This window comes from Diadema antillarum, unplaced genomic scaffold (assembly GCF_040938485.1).
Source record: "Diadema antillarum isolate AM-2024a unplaced genomic scaffold, OU_Dant_1.0 scf00000045, whole genome shotgun sequence".
Lineage (NCBI taxonomy): Eukaryota > Metazoa > Echinodermata > Echinoidea > Diadematoida > Diadematidae > Diadema > Diadema antillarum.
The window spans coordinates 2,523,638-2,541,674 of NW_027270934.1; the positions used below are offsets into that span (position 1 = coordinate 2,523,638).

Genomic DNA, 18,037 nt, shown 5'->3' on the forward strand with positions numbered 1-18,037 from the left:
CACAGCGTGTAAATCACTTTCGACTTCAGTGAGGGGAATGGTTTCTACAACAGGTCACTCTCGGTGTTCATAAGCTGGGCGACAACACTGTCAGAACAAGCATGAATGATGAATACAAGCTTTAGTAAGCCTTCCCAAATAAGTGTCCACGGGGCAAATAACAAGTGAACACGGTGAATAACGAGGCTGCGCTACCCAAAATACATACCGGTCCCATGTGCAGTGTAAACAATGCAACAGCGAAAACATGAACGTACACCGCTGACGACTGTGCCCGTCAATGAACAGCCAATAACCCGTCAATTCGACGTGAACATAAGCCTAAAACCAGTTAATCTCTACCCAAACAGTGTATAACTTACCATATACCGTTTCTCCAAGCCCATGATCTTCAAGTCTGCGGTAACCAACCATTTTACTCCACTTACTTACAGTTTGCCGCACGTTCAGCAGCAACCCACTTTCTTGTACACTAAAACTGGCATGCCGAAAATCGTTACCTCTCACACACGACTATGACCACGACGTGCTGTGGATTTCCTCTATGTGTACTAGTGCATCGGTCCGTGGAAAGGGTGCCGTCGAGTCGCAGACCTTCGGCCCTGTTTACTCTCCGAAATCCACGCGGGGAGTCCACACCATGGATGCCTCTATGGGATCCTCCTCATAGTCATTGCTGTATTGTTATGAAATAACGCCGAAAAAAACGAAAATAACATAACATCTCTAACTGTGCAGCAACCTGACTGAAAGACTGAAGCGACAGGATACAATGGCGTGCTGTCGGAGTGCGATTATAGGCCTACTGGACAGTACACGCCGGAGAAAATTCATATGACAAATGCATTTAAGCTGAATTTTCTGGCACGCGCAGTGCAACATACATAGTCCGTCCAGTGGGGATGGATGGATGGGATTCCCCAGGACGGGATTCCCCAGGATGGGACTGCCGAATGAATTCTTTGATCATCATCATCATCATCATCTAGATCACATGAAGAACTGTACCTAATCGACTGTCTATAGGTGATTATAACAATTTATTGGTAGGGCCTGTATTGTTGTAATGTCACTGTTACTATACTGGATACCAGTGTTACTATCTTTATAATAATCATTATTTAACTAGCATGTCCAATAAGTAATCATTGTCAGTATGCAAGTCGATTGTCTTTGTGTTGTCAAAGTAATAAACATCAGGGGGGCGTTTCATCAACGAGTTCGTCGGGGGTTTTCACCGACGAATTTGCTATCAGCCAATCAGACGCAAGGATTTACACTGACAACTGTTAAAAGCTAATGAAATCCTTGGTCTGATTGGCTGATAGCAAATTCGTCGGTGAAAACTCCGACGAACTCGTTGATGAAACGCCCCCCAGAACGATAATAATAATAATATGCTGGAGATTCTGGTCTATTGCATCAGAATTTTTAACAGTCATATTTAAAGAGACGATAATAATTTGTTTGAGGTGATGGGCTTTCGGATTTCAAACATTTTGCAATGAAATATAAAAGAGCGTACTATTCTAAGAGGAATTCAAAGTTTATTTGATGAAAATTAATTTTGATATGGCTGAGATATTAAAAAACAAACAATTCCTAATGTATGGTGTATGAGAGCCACCCTTTTATTAGGACCACTTTGTTTTTGATACTGTGTATTTGAGTATCTCAGCCATTTTAAAACCAATTTTCATCAAATAAATTAGAAATTCATGTCAGAATTATATGCTCTTTAATATTTCATAGGTGATTTCTAATTATTTCACAAAACGTAAAGAATCTGAATCCCCAATCTCAATCAATACTATAATATTGTCCCTTTAAACTATTACCCGCTTGCCTGCCGTATATTATACGGTAAGACCCACACTGCACACGAAAACAGTCAATCCCGGTGGGGATTAGAATAAAGGATAATCCCTCCTTCATAGACATGTGGATTGAATGAATGCAATAATAGACCTAATATTAGTAGAACACACCAGTGAAGGTTTGAGGAAATAAATCGGACAATCTATTCTAAAGTTATGAATTTTTGAAGTTTCTGCTCAGTCAAACTGCTGGATGAGAAGTCTACTTTGAACGATCGATGTAAAGAAATTATAAAGAAAATTCAACATATTTTCACTTTTCTCGCGTAACAAAAGAATGCTTCACTTGCCTCTTTCAGAAGACTTAGGAAGTGATATTACCCTTATACGTCGACAAGTCGAGGAAATGTGCACTTTTTTTTCAAAATATTGAATTTTGTGAAATTCTCTTTATATTTTCTTTATTATTGTTCTACTCGTGTGACATCATACACTGCATAGTCTTTTCATCCAGCAGTGACTGCGCAGATACTTTAAAAATTCAAAACTTTTGATCGGATCGTCCGATTTTCCTTAAACCTTCACTGATGTGTTTTACTGATGCTGCATTCACTCAATCCATATGTGCATAGTAGGTGGACTTGGACGGGGTACGTTCTTCGCTTTTGCGTTAAAAAGTAAAATGATACTATCATTCGTTTCCTTTAGTGGTGAGTTTATTTAGAGGGCACAACTTCAGATGGCTTACTGATATTTCTTATGAGTAGGCCTACTTTTGTTTGAATATCATTATGTGAACATATTTCATTTTGTCATACTGATTTCTTTCATACAAGTGGAGGAATCAAAAACAAAACAAAATAAAACTGAAACTGCACCAAAACTACAATGCATGGATGCATTTATCCCTTCAATGTTTATACAGTGCATAGGTGCTTCACCTTTTGGATTGGTCCATCACAATATTCCTTCTGAAGTTGCAAGCGACAATGTCAAGTTCACTTTCTAAACGAATTCTACGGGTAGACTGTTCCATTTCTATAATTAATTCGAAAGCCGTAACAACGTCAATTTTTCAAAATGCAAATTCATCACAAAGTATTTTTGAAAGCAGACACGCTCCCCTCGTATTCTGAACTTTGTTAATGAATCCTTGTGTTTGATTTGATGGGTGAAATTATCGGTTATCGGCTGCTGTTCACGATCATAGTATTTTGTCTTGGTATCTATAGTCCTATATTTATTTTGTTTCTGTAATGAATTGCATGTCCATAGTCTTCAGACCACTATGTACATGCATTTTTTAACTCAAAAGCAAAAAGAGGATGTTGGCCAGCATTTATCGATTTGATAATTTAGTAGTTGGTGAAAAAATAGTGAAAGCGGTTGGAACTTTATTGTTACTATATACACTCAAAACAAGATGACTCTTTATCCAGATAACGGTTAAAATGTACTGTTCAAAATGATGCGATAGTCTTAAGATAGTCGTAAAAACACCATCCAACTTGGAATCGCTCAAATGATCAGTGAAATTTAACCTATATGCAACAAATACAAGACAAGTTTTCTTGCTGTATGTGTGTGTGTGTGTGTGTGTGTGTGTGCGCGTGTATCATTGGTATTGAGCATGTGACTTGTACAGTATCAAGTTATTATTATTATTTTTTGTAATTTGATTTCTTGTTTCTCCAAATTGCGTTTCTGGCAAAAGGGTGAAGGATGCAACATGACTGTGATCAGCTACCAAAATAAATCATCATAAAGATTTGATTGTGCGAATAGTAGTTGTACATTGCATTTGCGTTCAGCGACAAGTATAGCCAATACTTGACGGGTTCTTGTTTTGCCTTATATCTCTTAGACGTTTTTAGAGAAACTTATATGGATACCAACAAATAAAGAAAAGCCACGGATTATACATCCATATCTATTTGCATGTGTGTACATGTATTTGTATAACTTTTTAAAAAAAAATATGGGTACGTGTCATGTAATGTATACACACTCACACACATAAGCAGTGTTAATGTTGATATAGGCCTATATATATATACAGTCAAACCTGCCTTAGCGGCCACCTCTCTATAGCGGCCACCTGTCTATAGCGGCCACTGAAAAATCCCCCGAGAGAAAAGCCATGTTAAAGACCCTGTGTATAGCGGCCACCTGTCTAACGCGGCCAGCGGCCACAAATGTTGTTTCCCGCGGTAGATTTTAACCTGTCTATAGCGGCCAAAAACCCGATGGAGCCGTAGCCGAGCGGATAATTCAGCGTGTTTTTCTGCTTTTTAGCCGTGCCAGTCATTCCCGGGCAACGTTCAGTGATTGCCAAAGCTGCATTCATCACTCATTCAGTCACAGTAATGCACTAGTGTTAAGCTTTCTTCACGACTGTGCACATGCTACATGTACTGTGCAACAATTTCATAAACACCGGCATTGTGTTATGCATGATACACACGTGTGCATACGTACACACATAATATGTACATTGTATGTAAGTATTTATAGATGTATACACTGATGATACATGTACATTGTACATGTAGGCAATGCACACAAGTTGGATTACCTGTCTATAGCGGCCACCTGTCTATAACGGCCACTTTTTACGTATCCCTTGGGTGGCCGCTATAGACAGGTTTGACTGTATATATATATACATACACACGTGTATATTTATCACAAACGCACACAACCACACATGTACACACACACACGCACACACACACACACATACACACACACACACACACACACACATACACATAGATGATTTGAATGGACGGTGTTGGCTAAGTTTTGTAATGAACATTACTCTCATATCTTTAACGTTCAAACCTTATTATAAATGCATTCACTTATTCGTATGACCCAGACAGGAATTTGTGAAACACAGTATGGTGTCACTGTTGTATAATAATGGCGGTTAAGGTGTGGTGCTTCTATGACGTCATACCAGATGAACGCCAAACATCAAAGTGGTCGTAACTTGTAAGTTGTGCGTCTGACTCACCCCATAATCTCTGTATTTATGACGGGCAACAGTTTTTTTAAAGAATGAACATTTGATATGTGTATCTGAATATATACTGCGACTACTATCGTAAAGTATACTGAGAGAGAGAGAGAGAGGGGGGGGGGAGCAAGGGTAAGATCATGAAAACAGCTAGTGTACTATTGCATTGAGCTGGAAAAAAAAAACAGTCAGTGCCACTTGTGAATAATCTCGCATTGAAACATTTCACAACAGGAATACAGACGAGTCAGGGAAAGTCGAATTACGTTTTCCGTAATATAATATCCTTTCGATAAATTTATTTACACATCTTTGCTTGACAGTAGTACAAGATTGGCTGATATGTTTCATATTCTACACAATTCGAAATCCTGGACTGGAATTCCGTGTTGATTTACTATATTATTTTAACAAAAACACAGTGGTATACACCATAAAATCTCAACAAAGTGCAATTTCAACTTTAAACAACGGATAAGTATAAACATTAAAATAAAACAAACAAAGAATTAAAAAAAACAAATGAAGAAAAAAAAAACACACACAAAAAAAATCCAAACTTGGATAAGAACTAAGACTCACGATGGGAAGTCTTACAGGGTGATTCCCTCCTCTCCCATGTAAGTGCACCCCCATTTTGGGGTAAATCCTTGACACTATAGTTTTTTATAATTTTGTAACGAAAAATAGGCCGTCATTTCATCAAGCGTCATTAACGTTATTACATCTATTTATTCTGACGGACCTTGCAACGTGGAACATGTCATGGAAGAGAAAAATGCAACAATGTACTGTATTAAATGAAAGAAAGATATTATTCAGAGGGGTGAAGGCTCAGATGCGAGTTTCTTCACTTTGTCTCCCTCTACAAATTAGATTTGTTAAGATCGCAACTGCTGATCTGTAAATTAACAAACATGGCGGAAAAAAGGAACCAGTGGGACTCGAACCTGTCATCTACTGCTTTCCGGGCAGCGACACTACCACCAGGCTGTCCCTGGTTGCCGGCAGTGACACTATGAACATGGAGCAAATACCCATGTACTGCAAATACCATAATGTACTGTATTATCTGTTCCTAAAATAATGATTTATTGAATTTGAGTGTAAAAATGATTTGCTTTGGTATTATTCCACCAAAATCTTTGTGTTTATTGTTGTTTTTCCTTTTGCATATTCAATTGATATTACATTTGCGAACAAAGGAAAAGTTGCACAAATAGAGTTACACTGAAATTGCGAAACAGCTTGACAACTAGCAAGCATAGTGCCGGACATGGGACAAAATGCAAGTAACATGACATAATGTATTTACAAGGAGGAAGGGCATTGAATACCGTATTTTTAAAAAAGAAAACAAAATCCTTGAATTCTGATTCAGGTATGGACAGGTTTCTTTCAAAGACGTCTATTCATTCTATTACGATCTAACACCGTTAGCCATGTTAGCTGACCGTTCTATCTATGATTTTCATTTGGTAAAATCTCTTTCGTGTGACAACAGTACCAAATTCCGTGAATATATAATACTATTCCTTTTCGTCTTCACACAGATATTTTGAAAGTTACAAATGACAATGAAATTATATTCGTGCCCCAATTCACATAATCGATTATCGTTTTAAATGATTATCCCTTTTCTGATGAGTAGGGAAATAGAAGCTACAGCAAATACACGGTATCGACATACTTTTCTTACCATTAGCGGCGATTCCAACTGTACATTTTGAAGAGAGTGGATTTTCTAAGTTCTTTAAGCAATTTTTTTTTTAAAACTAAGATTATGTTGCCTTTTTTTGGTGAAGTACATTATTTTGATCGCATCATTCAAATCAAACGGAGATCAAGCAAAGTGAATTTTGTCGGGTTAAGAATGATCTACTCTACTTCAACTGCTTTCATGCGATAAGATGATATAAATACAGTCAAACCTGCCTAAGCGACAAACTTTCTATAGCGACCACCTGTCGTGTATGGCCACTACAACACTCCCCCGGAGAAAAGCCATGTTAACGACCCTCTCTCTAACAGCCACCTGTCTACAACGGCCATCTTTTGCCTCCCTTGGGTGGCCGCTATTGACAGTGTAACTGTACATGTATTCCAGGTTACGTCGTTAACCACTCACAGAGTTTCTGCGTGCCTGTTTGCCTCTTCATATTTTCTGAGTCTATTAGAATCCATGAGCATGCACGGATGACTGGACAATCCAACTGTTTACCTCGTCTTCGATATACTCTTCTTTTTAAAGTTCATGTGTCTCTTTTGGAACCCTTAAAATGATAGACTCCTTTCATAAGCTGGTAAGTTGTAGAGGCATACAGGTAAATTCAAACCTTTCCTCAGAATGATCAAACTGAAAACTTGTTTATGGCGGATTGGAAAACAATACTATAGATTTCCAGTGAATTTTATTCGGACCCCGAAAAAAAAAAGAATTCTAACCATTATTCGATCTCGGTACAAAAGGGAAGCGTATTCTCTTGTGACATTAAGTTTGTTTTCAATTTATCAAAAATAAGGTCTGAGGTGTATTAAAGTGAGATTTCATACACGATGCTGGAAGACACCATTCGTCAGCCATGCAAAATTTCGTGACGTTTGTAAAAGAGATAATACGAGCTTTAAGACGTGACTACAATGTGTAATACAGTCAGTAGTCACATCTTTTCTTTGAAAGCAGTTTATTTTCAGGAACAGATTCAAGCGCCAATAACATAATACACATTTTATATCACTTCTGAAAAAAGGACATACCAGTGTATCAACAATATCCTTAGATATGTCTTTGCGTGATCGTGTTCAATACAAGGAAAATATTCGTAATAGCTATGAAATTCGTAATAGCTATGAAGTACTTTCAACGGTGACATCGCTACCAATGCAAATGTCTACCTGGCGTAAAAGTTAGCATTCACCGTGGAGGCCAAGGTATTACAAGCCATTCGAAATCCATAGGTGCACGGACTGCCTTGGTTCTTCCTGCCATCACGTCCCGTGAGACAAACGGTAATAAATATATTTACAGCAATTCAATCTTCTTCCATGTCCTGGTCACCAACCGTTGTTGATCTTATTGTTCGCGATTGTCGACGCGTTGATACTGTAAGTGGGTATGCGCGTCTCTTCGGTGGACGCACTCTGGCTGAATCTCTGCTTGTTCGCCTGCATGTAGGCCTCCAGCCCCGGGGCGTCGCCCCAGTCGATGACGCACGGTCCGTTCCAGGCCGACTCCGAGTTGGCGTGGTAGCTCTTCTCCTTGACGCGGTACGACTGGCTGCGGATGTTGCACTCGATCAGGGAGAGACCGCTCCACGCGTTGCGCACCTCCTTGGAGCGGATGCAGAAGAGGGCGAAGATGATGAGGCCCTGGAAGCCGTTGAAGAGGCAGAAGAGAAGTCGGAAGGCAAACGTGGCCGCGCCCACCGCCAGGAAGCCGAATGACCACGTCAGGCCCAGCAGTACCGACATGCACACTGCATTCTGGAGGCGTGATACGATCTACAAAGACAGGGAATAATAGGTGCAGAGGGACCTTTAGTTTAAGGAGATTCTAAATCCGTCCATTATTGCACATCAGAAGGCAACACGTCGTCGGTATTCCATTTCCTTCATAAATGCACATTTTGTCACGTTTAATAACGACTTTTGTTATTGCGTAGTATGTCGCTAGGTCGGTAGAACCTATGAGTAGCGTACAATTGATGTCTATTTTCATCGCAATTCCCCCATTCCTGCATTCCTCAAAGTTCAACTACTGTACAATATGCAAGTGCTAAAACGTCTTCTGCTATCGTTCTTAGATTACAGCTAAAATTCAAAACCATCGCAATTACGGCTACTACTAGTGCTAGTACTACAGCCAAAACAACCCTAAAAGTTCTTAATTCGGTCGTGCAAAAGATTTTCCAAGATATACTCTTTACCAAAATCATGTAAACGTACACTTCGTTTCTGAGTGACAGAATTGTTCTTGCTTTGTTGATATTCACTCTGTCCTTTACATAAGTCCTTGGAACATCAAACCCTAATGACCAGTAAGAACGTTGACAAGACCGTGGACGCAGGAAAACTGTTTTCGGGAATCTGCAATCGTTTAAGAATCACGATTTTAAGGGGTTATATGATACAATATATGGTAACTAAAAAGAATAGACAACACTCCACTCTGAAGGTGGTTTCTCATTCATTTTATATGTTGCTTTTAAGCGACCCTGCTGGAAAGAACACAGTGTCCCACAGTGTGTTAACAATATGTTCACACAGTCGGCCATGTGAAAGTGTGCAGATGATTTCACACTATGGGGTGGTTTTTCACAGAGTGAATACATAATAATGTTCTGTTTCACACTGTGAATTGATGATTCATGGTGACTGTGTTCACAATGTTAACACGCTCGAATTCAACACGGTGAAGAGATTTCACACTGTGTTCATATCGTGTTCACATCGTGCTTCACTTTGTGCTTGACACTGTGGGCCCGGGCGGACACTGTATTCTTTCTGGCAAAGAAATTCGTAAGCAAGCTTTCCAGAGATTGTCTATTTTCTTCTTCTTCAAAACCCGACGAATGTGAAGCGAAATTGTGAGAAAAATTCACAATAGAGCAAAACGCCTAGTGGTGAACCTAAACACTTGCTAACCTGTTCTCGCTTGGTTTTGTTGATGACGCTGCCAGTCATGTTGGAGCACAGCAAGTTACGGATGGCCATGCTGAAGGTGATGATGTTGTGAATCAAGATCAGACCAATCGGCAGCAAGAGACCGTAGTACATCACGTGACCTGGCATCAGAAAGCAACTGCAAGAAAGGCGGACAGGACTATTAGTGTTCGGGTATTGCATTAAAACAAAATCATGAATAATCAGCGTTTAATACAGCTCTAAGAATATCAACGATGATGCGGTTTTCTGTAGGCATTCAAAGACATATTTCTACATGTGAATAATGGTTGGATTTTCTCCATCTTTAAGCAATGAATTAATGATTGTCTAAAGGTCCGTACTCAAGATTCATTTTCTTTTTTTGTATTTCTGGATTTTATTGATCAGAACAAAATATTGTCCTCTTTCATAAGTCATATGGCATATGAAGTTTTGACATCACAGAATCAAACATTCTTAACAGCATTCAACGAAAGTAAAAGAAAAAGACGTCTGATCCTTTTTTGGACTAGATTCACTTATTACATTCAAGTTTCTACACTGATAATGAACGTAAAAGGCGGGTAATAGTTTTATGTGATCACACTGCAATCACGCCGAAAAGAACTCTACGAAATGAAAAAAGAAGAAGATTTGTTTGAGAAAGCATAATCCAATTTATTTATGGCATAGTGTATAGCACTGGTGAAACGTAGTATATGAACGTACTAATACTTGGTATAAGATGAAATACGTTTATTTATGTGGCCTAAGAAAAAATATCAAATATGAATGCATTAGAGGGAAAACACGTCAAGGATATAGCAGGAGTGAAGAGAAGAATACAATATGTGTGCGTTTGCTATAAACTTACTATTTCTCATTTCGATAGCTGTTGTGAGATAAGCCTACAGAAATAGCCACTGCAATTAGTGGAACACCTGAAAAGTGGAACGATAAACAAGAAATGAAAACTGTTAATGATGTAGCAATAAAGGAAGAAGAAATAAAAAAAAATGATTGATTGCAACCGATATCATAACTACACCAAAAACTTCTACAGCACGTTTTAGGAACGCCAACACAGTACGCCGCAGAAGTTCAGGCCTTTTTATATTTCAGGAAGCACTTTAGAAATTTTTTGAAGATTATGGAAAGAAAGATCTACAGTGGAGAAAATAATTACATGTATGTTCAAAACAAGACCGCTAAATTTTGGCAGCAATACCGCTTACTTTCAGTATGGATACTTATGAAGTTCCAATGTTATTTTCAAGATATACGCAATAGCCTACGTGCTACAGAATGCCATACTGCAGGCTAACACTTCATCGAAGCCCATACTTTACATTACATTCGCACAAAAATTCATGTGAAAATCACTTTTGAAGATAATAATAATAATAATAATAATAATAATAATAATAATAATACATTACATTAATGCGCTTGATACAATGTTTCTAAGCGCACATGAATAATGTTATGCAAGTCAAAAGTACACAACATTGGAAGGTACATGATACGAAGGATAAAAACGATCTTTCATCTGTGGTTTCACCCTTCCTTACATACAGATATGACTTAAATTATCCATTTGTCTTAATGCCTGATAAAATTCTCCATATGGTTGATATTACAATTGGTTTAGTTACATTTCATCACTTCTGACGAATAGGCCAGTTCGGGGTTCCACTTTGAGCATGAGCAGAAAAAAGTCATCTGTACCAGCAGAGTATGTTGGTTTTTAAATTCACTGAGATAAGCATATGTGATGTAATGATTATTCAGTTGATCCCAATGAGTGGTGCTTCCAAGCATGTACCTTACAGCGAAAGTGGTATTTGACAATATCAATAGAAAAATATTATTAGTACATTAAATGCAAAATAATGAAATGGATGCTTTCCAAAGTGCTAATTGATGGATCATTCTGGTCACCCGGTCTACGCAAGTTCAACCTTTGTCCTTTTTTTTAAAGCATGACTGATGAATTCCATATATTGTTACATCAGGCAAGCTTATGCCTTCTGTCGCTTGAAAATTAGTGGAGTGCCTAATCAACTGAGAAAGAAGAAAGGTCATTTTTTTGTACCCATGTACCCTGAGCTAACCCCGAACTAGCTTATTGTCAGCTGCCTGGACCATATGTACAGAGAAAATCGAGCAACAGTAAGAAGATTCTTTACAGAAGGTCGATGGTCATCACATTCTTAGAATGTCTGCATAAGAGTGTGAAAATGGAACACACGGGGGGAAAAAAGAGGAGAGGAAGAGAAAAGGGAAGTAAAGGAATGATGAGAAACAAATAGAATGGAAAGCAAAGAAAATAAAGTTTAAAGAATGGAAGAAAAGTACGTAAGAAAAGAACAGATAAAGTAGACGAAACGATGAGAGAACTGACCCCAGGCCACGCAGGCCGCCTTGATGACGAACTTTGACCTCTCGCTCTTGAAGACTTTAACCAGCATGACGTACATGTGTCGGGCCTCCACGCCCATCCACATGATGGTGACGAGGACGAGGTAGTGGAGCGCGGCTGCCACGCCCATGCACACGTACTCGATGCGCGTCGCCACAATCCCGCAGACGAAGACGATGTAGAGCGCCAAGAGCGCGAAGCAGAGGTGGACGAGAATCTGGCGGGAGCGACTGGTGCGCAGCGATCTGCATCGTGCACGGGAAAGAAACATAAATTAAGAGCAAAAACAAAAAATGTGATGATGGACTCTACACAAGCACTTGCATGACACAGAGAATACTGTAAAACACGATATTTTCGCGGCATGAAATTTCGCAAATGGGAGCCGACGGCTTTATTCGCAGCATGGAATATTCACGAGTTGCCTCTTACATTCAATGCATGTAGTGTAGACAATATCTTTAGCGTGCATTTTAATTTCGCGAAAGTCGGCTCTCGGGAAATTCGCGAAATTAAAATACACGCGAACATTCCTCGTTTTACTAGTTGGATTCTTGCTGCTGCTTATTCTTACAAGCAAGGCATTTGTTGTCATAATATTTTGCTATCCATATTTGATAATTTCTTTGTTCCTGAGCGCGTGCATATGTGTGCGTTACGCAGGTATGTGAACGCATGGTATGTGTTTTTTCCTGAAAATATCAGCATCAGACGTCTATCACGAAAGCATGCCATTCAACTGAAATGATGTGATATAGTAGTCTGTGAAAAGAAAATTGGATTAAACTCCATGGCAACCAATGTAAAGGGATTATCAGAATTATCCTAAAACTGGGTGTACTCATTAACAATCTTCTATTCATGAATATTTCAAAGTATCAAAGCCAAGTGCTACTGTCCGTGTTCAGAGCTTCTGTATATGGTTTTTCTTGTGCACTTTCACTTGCTTCATAGGTAGAAAACGGGGAAAATGACTCTTACAATAATGGGTCTGCAAAACGCTGGTGAAATAATACGTATATTCATGTTCATGCTTCCAAACTATGAATTCAAGAAAAAGGATAGCATGGGGAAGATACCACAAAACATAAATTTAGGATTTCGAGGTCTGTTGGAAAATCACCTACTGCAACCTCCAGTGGTAGCCCAACCGATTCCAGTATTTTGACTTCCAATTTGTTACCAATTGCCTTATTGGGATTAACATGTAGAAGTATTATTAATTCTAACTGAACTGTTCCTGTAACTAATATCTTAAGCTGGATGCATGGTAAGTGATAGTGCAGAGGTGTAGTGTGTGATATATATTTACTAAGGTACTTCTGCAGTAATATCGTGTGGTAATCCTGTGGTATAAAGTGTGCGGTGATCCTGTGGTAACTGTCCTGTGGTGAAGAGCGTGTGGTGATCCTATGGTAATGTTCAAAAATACCACAGGAATGTACCTGTGGTAGGCCTATAATATCCTGTGGTAATTTTCTGTGGTATTGCCACCGCACATTTTTGTAAGGGCTGTAGCGCGGGGTCTCGTTTTCTGTTTAACCCACTGTGTGCCACACTACTTTCCTGTCCATACGTTTGTGTGTGAAATTTATGCGCATTTGACTCACTGGCACTGAAAGTGTTAATCTTACTTGAATAGAAGGAAAGTGAGGATGGTGAACGCCAGTCCAGCGATAGACAAGAAGCAACCGATTCTCGTAATGATGTCCAGGGCCAACTTCTCTTTCTCGTCGATTTCAAGCTGGCCGTAGATGTCCTGGCGTGACAGGGAGATGATAAAAAGCGAGGATAGTTGACACTTTCAATATCGACAATACACTTGATGATGTGTTCGAATAATGTCCGCGACACTTCTCACATCCTATCTTTCTCTCATTACAACACTGTCCTTAAAAAATGAGATAATTCTGATGGTGATATAATGACATGACCCTATATATTTTATGTGTGGGATTGTCGTTTTAATGTTTCCACTGCTCTACTAGTTCATCGTTTCATTTTTTCATGAAAGAAGCCCTGACAAGTAGTATTGTCAGTCTCTGACAATTCTAGTAAAATCATCGGTTTTGATTGGCTGAGAAGCTCTGGTCACTGACTGTTACTATGGTAATTGTCAGAAACTGACAACTTGTCAGGGCTGACAAATTTCACGAAACGGTGTCTTGGAGGCCATGTCACAATAATAAAACGGTGCCTTGGACAAGTTGGAGACCATATCACAATCATTGAGAGGGACATCGTAGGGAGAAACATCTTGTCAAGGGTCGTAAGCACTCCTTGGTATTCGAACCTGGGACCCCTCTGTCTGTAGGTCAGCCGCCTCAGACTGCTATTATACCACCATGATCACTTAATATTCCACAACATACACCTTCAAGTTTTAATCAGAGTGACGGAAACCACTATGGCTACTCTCATTCTCGTGTGTTTATATTGAAAGTATGTATTATAATCAACCCAAAATAGTAAAAAACAAACAAATCAAACAAACAAACACCCAAAATAAGAAACCCCAAAACCCACTTGGAGCCTATCATCATGATCATATAAGAACAACTTTTTATACGAAGTGAATAAAGAAAGAAAGGTAAATTTTACCTTTCTTTTTTTCATTCACTTCGTTTCTTTCAAGCGTATGTCAACTTTCCCTTGATATAATTTCTTATAAAATACAATAGACAAAATTACTTCATTGTTATTGCACTTACCACAAGCACAGCAAAGTTTGTCAGATGGTTGCAGTGGCAAATTATTGCGCCGTCTTCTTGGAAACCGGCAAATTGGCAACCAGAGTTTGACCAGTCCCCTCTTCCTTCCTCCAGCTCGAAATCCCAGAACACACAGTTGATGTTCGAAATATTCAGAGTCTGCATTGAAACATACCCATGAAAGTTCACAAGGTATTATGAGCACGTGCAATAAAGAACACTTTGTTGTACATCAAAACACGCTTCTTATAGGTGTTTATGCTATTGATGGAAATATCAGGAAATTCACAAAAACCGATGATTATTTCTATTGAATTACTATGTGTGTTCTCTTCAGTAACAAGTAATGTTCCAATGATCTGAATACATAGTATAATATTTGCCTTTATTATTAATGACTTCTGCAGATTACAAGCCATAGGGTAGAGAAAGGTTTGTTCGGAAACAATTATAAAGTAAGCTGAAAGTTCAGACAACCTTCATAATCAATAAAATAAAAATTCAATCTTAACATGATTTCAGTCAGGCGGAGGAACATCTTTTAAACTGTATGTGCATGGATTAATGGTCTTCAGGGACCCACAATGTTCTTATTACTTTCTTCTTTGCGTCTTTGTATTGGGGGCAGGAAATCTTGGTTATAAACGGAGGTGCGCAATTGACGATTACCTCATTTCTGCTGAACTCGATGACCACCGGCTCGCTAAGATTGACAGGGCGCGGCACGCCACCTAATGACGCAGATATGACAGGACCCATGACCTCTGTCAATTTCACAGTCTGCGGTTCTTGGCTGACGTTCGGCTCCTGCGTGCTGGCGTGGACCTGCGCGGTGATGTTGGTCCGCAGCCGCCGTAGGTACGCGGACGGGAAAAGTCTGTCGTCCTTGAAGGCAAGAAAACTAACCGGCAAGGCGGATCCATTCGAAAAATCTGAATGTGAGTAGAAATACGCAAACACTTCTTTCAACTGCATGCAATACGGATTAAAGACACAATCGAGTATAAATGACTGCTTGGTTTGTAAGCATCCGCTTGTGATTGAATCAAGTAATGTTTATGTTTTCTTCTTCGAGAATACTAGTATACCAGCCTGCTCTGTGTGTGTGTGTGTGTGTGTGTGTATGTGTGTGTTAGTTTGCTTGAAAGTCATGTTTATCTGCAAACTTTACTGTGGTTGGATAATGTTGTCCTTTCTTATTTTCCCGGGAAAGGGATGACTTGAGAGTTACTGGCAAACATTTTGAATTAGGCGCAGCCTTCATCATGACCCATAATTGCATCTTTATCGTTAACGTTTTTATCCTCACCATGGCACTCTCCTCCATCATTATGATCATAATACGATAACCAACATCGCTAACTACGATTACGATTATTAACATCACATAACTAAAATTGCAGTTATGACGTCACCGTTATCATCTTCACAGTCGTCACTATCAGCTCACCTTTAAACAATGATTGCGGTAGATGAATCGATGCTTCTACGTGGAGATGCTTCTGCATAGGGCTCGAGTCGTTTTTCAATACCGTTCTGATGACATCCGAGTCTTCGCCTTCTTTGTCATCATGTTTGTCAGAGGTTACGGGGGCAAAGGTCAACCCATCGGCGACGTCATCAGGATAGACGGACACGGTGCGAACGGCAATGGTCTCCGTGGAGATGTGGAGTCGCTTGTCTTGAATCGCACTCTCCTGGATCTGACGATCGAGAGTTTGAAGCAGCGTGCAATACTCTTCTCCGATCTCGTCTTGCACCATCAACGTTGTTTCGGAGAGAGCTACCTGGTCCATGATCTCAACAAAGGCAGTAGACACCTGCAAAGGAAATTTGAAACATGCGTTCAGGTTTTTAAAAAAAAAAGGTCTCCATGCTTTTCGTCACCCTCACATAACCATACAAGATCACTGACGCAGACACAAAACACATTCAAACTAGCTTCTCTGAAAGGTACAGGAGGCGCTAACTCTCTTTGTTGTACGAACGGTCGTTATATAACACTCCCTAAAGACACTGTCCAGAAATTGAACAGAGATACACACACTATAAAGGAAATGTTCAAATTCGGCTCTGATCGTATAAACCTCGGGTTGTTCTTGGAGGTAACTTAAGCCATCGCAATGAGTGCCGGTGTCGTTTCTCATGCTCCAGCAGCAAATTTGTGAGCGGTGTGTGTTCCCTTCGTGCGTCCTATAGGTAAACTTCTCAATAAAGATCCCCATCTTCGTGGGGCATTCTGTGGGTGAGTCGGGTGGCATCCCCTGTCCTTTCTGTAGGTATCATATCGCTTCAGCTGTTGATTGGCTTTTGACCATGTTTAGAGTCAAGCTTTCACGAACGTGAAAATTCCGCAAGATTAACCATTCATGTGGCCATCTGTCAATGTCGTGACAGTGTTACGTCACCTAGGATAGAAGAGCAGTTTTCATGCGTCGGTCGAGATTTACATAGGGTTGTATGGTTAAAGATAGACACTGACCCTTTTTGACGGTGACCGTACGTCGGCCATTTTCTGCATGGTGTTGGACAGGGACTCCAGATCTCTCTTGTCAAAGGTTGTCTGGTTCATGACCACAGCCTCCAGGACCACTGCCAATTCCTTGATATTGTACCTTGTGACAGGAACCTGGACAGAGGACAGAAGGAAATGAAAAAGATTGGTGTAAAAGAGAAATATTATGCTAAAAGACCATTGATAACGTTAGATTTGCTATTATACTAATAAATACAGTAGACACATGTTTTCCTTGTAATTAGAATGGTCTTTCTTTAAAAGTTATATTCACAATGAAACAATAATACCGAAAAAACCCCAAGCATGCCAAGAGCAGCGTTAATCAACACACACACGGACACACGCACAAACTGTCAAAGCACACACGTACACCATTTCTAGTATTCTATACTGGCTGGTTACACCAAGGAAGTGTTCTTTATACCTCCTTGGTTAGACCAAGGAGGAACTAGGTTAGACGTGCTGGGCAACGGAGTGACCTACCCGACTGAGATCCTCCAGACCAATGGGTGAGATCTCGTCCCCACACGTACGTATCCTTGGTGCGTGCCACAGTCCCATTGCAGTGTATTGGAACTCACAGAACCGAATAGCGATGGGGTGTCCACCTGAAAGACGACATAACATTTCAGTGAAGTTTTCAAAGAACATTCCTTCAACACGAAAAACCGAGGTAATTGCAGCGACAAAACATTTCAACTTATGATACCTAAGAGTGAAATTGATAATATGCGAATGTCGCAAAATCAGTCCGTTCGTCAGCTAAACAGTCACGTAATTTTCGTAATTCAGTTAATAGTAGTCTTTCCAGAAGTACAGCTCTTCACTGCCTACGGACGTTAGCGCTAAAAAAAATTGCCAATGATCCTTTCTCATTTATGTCTCCACTAACCATAAACAAAG

The 18,037-nt window shown here is 39.7% G+C and overlaps 1 protein-coding gene across 1 annotated transcript in view; it reads right to left on the reverse strand.

Annotated features, from left to right (window-relative positions):
- Positions 1-7,758: 7,758 nt before the first annotated feature.
- LOC139714629 (uncharacterized) overlaps positions 7,759-18,037 on the reverse strand; it is a 49,693-nt gene continuing 39,414 nt past the window's right edge. The window contains exons 10-19 of the mRNA XM_071626312.1: positions 17,618-17,742; positions 17,099-17,245; positions 16,067-16,436; positions 15,286-15,548; positions 14,617-14,775; positions 13,540-13,664; positions 11,888-12,150; positions 10,358-10,424; positions 9,484-9,640; positions 7,759-8,340 (exon numbers count right to left, since the gene is read on the reverse strand). Of these exons, the coding sequence (XP_071482413.1) occupies positions 7,894-8,340; positions 9,484-9,640; positions 10,358-10,424; positions 11,888-12,150; positions 13,540-13,664; positions 14,617-14,775; positions 15,286-15,548; positions 16,067-16,436; positions 17,099-17,245; positions 17,618-17,742 (2,123 nt within the window). The 3' untranslated portion in view covers positions 7,759-7,893. The remainder of the gene's footprint in view (positions 8,341-9,483; positions 9,641-10,357; positions 10,425-11,887; positions 12,151-13,539; positions 13,665-14,616; positions 14,776-15,285; positions 15,549-16,066; positions 16,437-17,098; positions 17,246-17,617; positions 17,743-18,037) is intronic.